General features: G+C 41.4%; 1 protein-coding gene and 1 pseudogene across 1 annotated transcript in view; one reads left to right on the top strand and one right to left on the bottom strand.

The window, feature by feature from the left end:
• Positions 1-3,603: 3,603 nt before the first annotated feature.
• Positions 3,604-7,995, bottom strand: part of ZC3H11A (zinc finger CCCH-type containing 11A) — a 48,872-nt gene continuing 44,480 nt past the window's right edge. Inside the window, exons 16-19 of the mRNA XM_017525372.2 lie at positions 6,516-6,831; positions 5,882-6,048; positions 5,436-5,503; positions 3,604-3,896 (exon numbers count right to left, since the gene is read on the bottom strand). Of these exons, the coding sequence (XP_017380861.1) occupies positions 3,638-3,896; positions 5,436-5,503; positions 5,882-6,048; positions 6,516-6,831 (810 nt within the window). The 3' untranslated portion in view covers positions 3,604-3,637. The remainder of the gene's footprint in view (positions 3,897-5,435; positions 5,504-5,881; positions 6,049-6,515; positions 6,832-7,995) is intronic.
• Positions 4,037-4,528, top strand: LOC108302017 (annotated as a pseudogene).

Below are 7,995 nucleotides of genomic sequence, written 5' to 3'. Positions count from 1 at the left end.
GGGGTTTCACCATGTTGACCAGGATGGTCTCGATCTCTTGACCTTGTGATCCACCCGCCTCGGCCTCCCAAAGTGCTGGGATTACAGGCGTGAGCCACCGCGCCCAGCTCATTTGAGGTTAATGGGTTCTAGACCAGCCTGGCCAACATGGTGAAATCCTGTCTACTAAAAATACAAAAATTAGGCCAGGCGCAGTGGCTTATGCTTGTAATCCCAGCACTTTGGGAGGTTGAGGGGGGAGGATCACCTGAGATCAAGACATCAAGACCAGCCTGGCCAACATGATGAAACGTTGTCTCTACTAAAAATACAAAAAATGAGCCAGGCATGGTGGCAGGTGCCTGTAATCCCACCTACTTGGGAGGCTGAGGCAGGAGAATCACTTGAACCTGGGAGGCGGAGGTTGCAGTGAGCCGAGATTTATTGCATCACTGCACTCCAGCTTGGGCAACAGTAAGACCATCTCAATAAAAACAAAAACAAACAAACAAACAAAATATATATATAAATTAGATTTGGTGGTGCACCCCTGTAATCCCAACTACTGCAAATGCTGAGGTAAAAGAATCACTTAAAACAGGGAGGCAGAGGTTGCAGTGAGCCGAGATCATGCCATTCACTGCATTCCAGCCTGGGCAACAGAGTAAGACTCTCTCAAACAAAAAACGAACAAAAAAACACCCCGCAGAATTATTCTGACAAAATAAATTCACCATTTTAGAAAAGGATCATGGAACTCTGGATCAATATACTAATAAATCGAACTCTGTTCCTGCAAATGCAATTATTAAACATTAGTCTTATCTTTCAAATACTGATCAAGATGAAAACACACTATGTTCTGGCTTTATAATACGAACCACTGAGATTTAGGGTTAAGGCCAGAACTTTAGAATTATTCATCTTGAGATAAAATATATGGCCAAGTGTGGTGGCTCATGCCTGTAATCCCAGCACTTTGGAAGGCCAAGGCAGGTGGATCATCTGAGGTCAGGGTTCAAGATCAGCCTGACCAATATGGTGAAACCTGATCTCTACTAAAAATACAAATATTAGCTGGGTGTGGTGGCGGGTGCCTGCAGTCCCCACTACTCAGGAGGTAGAGACAGAATTGTTTGAACCTGGGAGGCAAAGGTTGCAGTGAGCCGAGATTGTGCCATTGCACTCCAGCCTGGGCGACACAGCAAGACTGCATCTCAAAAAAACAAACAAACAAAAATATATATATATATAAACATAAAACTATCTTCATATTTCTGGCTATAACCAAACTGGAACATTTGGGCCTTTTTCTTACTGTTAAAATGAAAAACTATCACTCAAAACTATAGTCTTTTGCTTTTTGTGAAAAGTTGACTCAACTTGTTGGGATGACTTTTAGACTAATAGGAAAAATCTATGTTCTTTGGTAGCTAACGAAGATATGTATTCCCACAACAATTTTTTAAACTGGCACACGTATTAAGAAACCTAGACTTCTGTAAATTAAATTTCTTATCTGCTGCATCTTCATGCTTGAAAATGCTAAATCGTTGACTCTAAAGATCACGTTTATTCATTTATTTTTTATCAGCCTCTTGAGCCACAGTAGGCCCAGAGAGACTCTAAAATCACTTTTAAACCCTCCCTCCTTTGAAAAAATTAATGGCATTGCCTGAGTTACAACACTAAGGATAAGTATATGTCAGGAAAAAATCCTCACATATAACAATATGAATTCTTACCTAAAGCATATGCAGCTAAAACTGAGCACACCTGTAAATTTGGCAGTATGTCCAGGTGGAAGGTTTCTAAGCCAAATAACTGAAATTGGGGCACTTACATGAAAGGCCAACAGCATTCTGATTGGGGTCTCAAGGTGGATCCTAGGCTGATATGATGATGTACAATGACTCAGCTCACAACATCAAGACTTTCCTACATCAGTTTTATTTAAAACACAAACAAGTATTTCTCTTTCTGTAAGGGCAAATGGTTCAAATAATGCGGAACACGAAACACTGACTAATACAAGTGCTTTAAATACGAAACAAAATTTTTTTTTTTTTTAAAAAAAGCAAAAGAATAAAGAATATATACAAAAGGGACCTGGAATCGGTAAGCTGATTCCAAAAATGAAATAAGTAGAAAATCTGTGGTGAAACCTGAACACTCTACTCCTGCTTTGGAGAAGGGCTATCATACAACATTCAGTCAGCTGAAGATGGATTGGCAGAGGTGTGTCTATACATGAATTTCAAGTCTTTTTTGCTGTGCAGAATCATCCAGGTCTTCCCAAGACTGAATGGGCAGTCCTGTGGCTTTCTTCCTTTTCCATATTCCCAACAAAGCTACGTGAAGTTCAACTCTTGATGAGCCGCTTACAACAGCAGTTCCTTAGGAGCCAACATGACAGGTGGGTCAGATTTCCCTATGAGAAACAAAACTGGCCACCTAGAGCAAAATATCAAAACGGACAAGTCCTTCCTTCCTCCTCCTTCTGATTATATACAACATATCTCCTTTCAAGACTATTATTCCCGTCGTGCTTATTCCTTCACAAATCTAAACCTTGAGGTGATATGAAGGAAACCAACATCAAGAAAAGAAAACTCAATTCAGAAATGAAGAAAACTGGCAGGTATACAATACACCCCCAGAACATCTCAATATCCCTGGCACAGTACAATTCAGTGTACTGCTACAGCCCACAGATAAATATTGGCAGCTTGAATAAGCTCGTTTTTTCCCTCAGGTGGTCAAAGGCCACCAAATAAATACTGGGCAACAGGAGTTTGTTGGGAGAGTTAGAAATAAAAAATTAACCAAATTTTGTCCCTGTGTTAATTCAATGCCAGTAAGGAGGCAGTACTGAAGAAGGGACAAGGAATACTAAAAAAGAATTCCTCTAATCATGTCACCATCTCATATAATGAATCCAGGGAATCCCAGAAATAGAAAATTAGTTTCAGGGGACCCCTGAGGCACTTTAAAGCCTTTTAAAAAATTACAGTAATAATAAATTAGATATTGCTCTTCAGAGGCTAAGAGAGCAGCAGAAGCATCAAAATCAGGTCCAAAGAGTTATGCCCACATTACAGGCTTCCTGAGCTGCTCAGCCCTCTTTAAAGCTTAGTTGAATCTCTAAATACCTTTAAAAAGACATACAATTTCACACAGACTGAGTGGGTATTTTTGTTTAGTGGTAGCATAAAATTTGGTCCTTAATGGTAGCAGCCGTCTTCATCCATTTCAAACTCAGGTAATATTAAGTACATCAAGACAATACATAAAGAATACAACAAAGGAGAAAAAAGCCAAAACTGACAAACACCTCAAGGAGTCACTAAATTCGCTTGTACCCTTTCACGTGGATCTCCTTCTCAGTCTCTTTTTTGTGGAGAGAAGGGTATGACAGAACTTTTTTCTCAAAAGATGATAAACAATGCCATCAAATGGACAAAATGGTTATAAAGTAACTTTAAAAATCTGACCCCAAGGAATCCAGGACACGTACAGATAATTCAGAGGTATACTTCTGATTTGGGGCAAATTCTAGACTAAAGAAATGATCATCTCAGGTAAATGTTATAATAGAGGAAACTAAGTCCAGTTTTTTGGTGAGTTTTTTTTTTTTTAAGTGTCCTCACTGCCACCTTCAGCTATCAATCATTTCTGAAAGCTCAAGCAGAAGGTCATCTTCATCCTTCCCAGGATCCAGGTCAATCTCGGCTTCCAATTTGCCTCCTGAAATCTCCCATATTAGTTTCTCAAAATCATCCTCCACAGAGAGTGGGGGCTTTCCTGTTGAGGCAGAGCTGAGTCGGCGAGTTTTCATGCTCATTTGGGATGAGGAAGGGCCAGACACCTCCGGGGGCGAGGGATCTGAAGAGGACTGGGTTGGAGGCCGCGCAAAAATGTAAAAAAAAAAAAAAAAAAAAGATTAGAAAACTGCCCTTTTTTCAATAGTTGGCTGAATTACCTAGTCTCATGGACACAAAGAGTGAGCAAAAAACTGTTTCTAAGAATATACATAAAGAAAGAATTCTTGCTCTTTTTCTTCAGCAAGGCAGCTGAGTTGGTTGGTGGCGGAAGTCGTGAGGCAGATGCAGAAGCAGATCTTTGTGAAGACCCTCACGGGCAAGACTATCACCCTTGAGGTCAAGCCCAGTGACATCGCTGAGAATGTCAAAGCCAAAATTCAAGACAAGGAGGAACCTGACCAGCAGCGTCTGATATGTGCTAGCAAACAGCTGGAGGATGGCCGCACTCTCTCAGACTAAAACATCCTGAAACAGTCCACCTTGCACCTGGTGCTGCGCCTGGGAGGTGGCATTATTGAGCCTTCCCTCCACCAGCTCGCCCAGAAATATAACTGTGACAAGATGATCTGCCAAAAGTGCTATGATCACCTGTACCCCATGCTGTCAACTGCTGCAAGAAGTGTGGCCACACCAACAACCTACTCCCCCAAGAAAGTCAAATAAGCCTCTGCCTTCCTCAAAGGACAGCCTCCTGCCCAGGACCCATGGCCCTGGAGCCTCAATAAAGTGTCCCTTTTGTTAAACATATAAATAGTTATTTTACTGATTTGGGACCAAGCATTTTTTTTTTTTTTGAGGCAGGGTTTCCCTTTGTTACCCAGGCTGGAGTGCAGTGGTACAATGACGGGTCACTGCAGCCTTGACCTCCTGGGCTCAAGTGATCATTCCGCCTCAGCCTCCCAAGTAGCCAGGTCTACAGGTGTGTCACCATGCCAGGCTAACTTTTTGGATTTCTATTAGAGAGATCTCACTATGTTGTCCAGGCTGGTCCTGAACTCCTGAGCTCAAGCAATTCTCCAGCCTCAGTCTCCTAAAGTGTTAGGACTACAGGCATGAGCCACCTTGCCAGGCCAGCACCAAGCATTTTTATAACTCAAAGTAGGTGTTAAATCTTTTAGGGGCTGGGCATGGTAGCTAACGCCTGTAATCCCAGCACTTTGGGAGGCTGAGGAAGGCGGATCACTTGAGATCAGGAGTTTGAGACCACCCTGAACAATGTGGCAAAACCCTGTCACTACTAAAAATATAAAAATTAGCCGGGCCTCATGGCAGGCACCTGTAATCCCAGCTACTTGGGAGGCTGAGGCAGGAGAATCACATGAACCCAGGAGGCAGAGGTTGCAGTGAGCCGAGATTGCGTCACTGCACTCCAGTCTGGGTGACACAGTGAGACCCTGTCTCAAACAAAAAAACAAAAAACATCTTTTAGGTAATATAGACAAATGTAAACAGTGGCGCCAAAGGAGAAAAGCAACCCTGTATTTTCATACTTTTTTGCAATTAATTTTAAGTGCAGCAGATTTATTTAGATGTTGCTAAACTGTTTAAAGTTATTTGTCAGTGTTATTCTCTAGAGAGTCTAAACTGTAACAGGGACCTGGAGTTTGTTTACAAAGAATTAAAAAGTATTACCTGTCTCTAGGATTTTCTGCTTCAGGCACAGTGGCTGATTTGTCCTCAGAGACGAGCGGGACAACAGCCTACAAAAGGAAGAGTCAGGTAATTCAGCGAGAGTCAGGCTTTTTAATTTCAGCATATTCATTTTCTTTTGCTGCCTTCTTAGAATCAAGGCTATCCTTCTTGAAGCCTGAGAATCTAAGAATCAATAATCTTAGGCTGAGTGTATAAATAAGCAAAACATCTTGCCACCTAAAACTTGGCTTTCAAAAAATCCTGCCCTGCTACTTTACAAACATCCAACTTTAAGTGTAAAATACAGTAATGACCCAAACTACTAAAATGCTAGGAAATGCCAGGAAGTGATATACACAGGTATAGAGCGCTAGTAGAGAGTTACAGTCTTTCCTGCTTTTCTACCACATAGAATAAAGCACCATGGAAGTGAATATACTTCTTACCACAGCTGCTTTTTTGGCTGGGATTTCCTGTAGGACACTGCTAGAGCTCAGTGGCTTCACAGCGGCAATGACAGCAGGGTGCATCTCCACTGCTTTACGTTTTGGGGCCAATTTGGGGGATGACACAACTTTAACCACAGATGGCTTCACATTCACTTTGGGTTTAGCTACAAGGGCAGAAAATACCTGATTAACAGCTAAACTCTTTTTTACATGGAGAATAATTTAGAATAAAATACCAAAACTCCTTCAGTACTTGAAATACCACAAATAATTTATTAAAAAAGAGACTGAAAATGATCCTAAGGCAATTTGTGGTCACCACGGTGGTCACTATGTAGATATAATGCCTCTTAAATTTGTTACCATTCCTTTATTCCTTTTCTTCAATACCAGAGGAGAGATGCAACACAAAGTTTTACATTAAGCTTTTTAAACAGCAATTTAAAATCCTGAGAAAGGAACTTATCTAGCTTTGCCTTTGTAAAATAATATCAGAAATATTACTATCTACTTGTGGACATAAGGCAAATGAAACTCAAACCAATCGTTGCCAGTAACTTCCTGGCAACGATTGGTTTGAATTTGGTAATTTTGATAAGCTAAAGCAATATAGAGTATAGCAAATACTTGCCTTTACCCCTTTTTTCCAAGGTCTGTGCTGCACATTTCACATTCAATACTGAGTCTCCAATCCCTGAGGTTTCTACCTCTACCTTCTGGGATGACTTTGTGGGAAGCCGCTTGGTCAGGTGCCGTGTGACTCCTGGCATAGCAGTGAGCACTGGTTTCTCTGCCACTTGCGTATTGCAAGAGGCTACATCTCCCCAAAGAGGGGTCAAGACGGATTTTTCCCTCTCCTGCTGTTTCTGTATGTGTTTCTCTCTCATGGTCTCACATCTCTTGACTTGAATTTTAGTAATGTCAACTCCTGTGGTCTCACCTGAAGGCTGTAAATAAATTTAAATGACAGAATTAAAATATGGTACCTCTAATAACCTGTATGATGTAAGTACCAGACTACATTTAAGTTAAGCAGAGTCTGCCATGACTTAGAAACTGAGAGAAAAGCTCTTTATTTGATGCTAGACGATACCATTAAAGAGGAAAGATCATAAAAAAACCCAGATTCTACAAACTAGACAACCATGACTCTAAGTCAAATACTAATGATTCCTAAATAATCAAATACTTGCACAAAGATTTACATACAAAGATACTTTATTTATAATTGTGTAAAACTAAATCTAAATGTCCAGAAAAAGACTATATTTATATAATGGAGAATCATATGGAATCATATGGCCAGTAAAAACAAACTTCTTTTTTTTTTTTTTGAAATGGATTCTCACTCTGTCACCCAGGCTGAAGTACAGTGGCATGATCATGGCTCACTGCAACCTCCGCCTCCTGGATTCAAGCAATTTTCCTGCCTCAGTCTCCTGAGTAGCTGGGACTACAAGCGCACAGCACCACATCCGGCTAATTTTGTATTTTTAGTAGAGATGGAGTTTCACCATATTGGTCAGGCTGGTCTTGAACTCCTGGCCTCGTGATCCACTGGCCTCAGCCTCCCAAAGTGCTGGGATTACAGGTGTGGGCCACCATGCCCAGTCAAAGCAAACTTCTTGAAGGATTATTAACATGGTAAAGTTAAAGCAGGCTGTAAAGTTCTCAATTATGTTCTAAACATGGGTTTAATGTTAAACAAGTTCACGTGCATGCATATACATATATAAACAAAACGGTTGAAGAAGGCCAGGTGCGGTGGCTCACACATGTAATCCCAGCACTTTGGGAGGCCAAGGCAGGTGGATCACTTGAGGCCAGAAGTTGGAGACCACTCTGGACAACATGGCAAAACCCTGTCTCTACTGAAAAAATACAAAAATTAGCCAGGTGTGGTGGTGCATGCCTGTGATCCCAGCTATGTGGGAGGCTGAGGCATAAGAATAGTTTGAAGTGCCGGGCGCGGTGGCTCACGCCTGTAATCCCAGCACTTTGGGAGGCCGGGGCGGGTGGATCATGAGGTCAAGAGATCGAGACCATCCTTGTCAACATGGTGAAACCCCGTCTCTACTAAAAATACAAAAAATTAGCTGGGCATGGTGGCG

The sequence above is a fragment of the Cebus imitator genome, unplaced genomic scaffold (assembly GCF_001604975.1).
Source record: "Cebus imitator isolate Cc_AM_T3 unplaced genomic scaffold, Cebus_imitator-1.0 Scaffold38, whole genome shotgun sequence".
NCBI classification, from domain to species: Eukaryota; Metazoa; Chordata; class Mammalia; order Primates; family Cebidae; genus Cebus; species Cebus imitator.
Note: the sequence above shows the minus strand (reverse complement) of the source record. Positions and strands in the feature narration are given on the sequence as shown.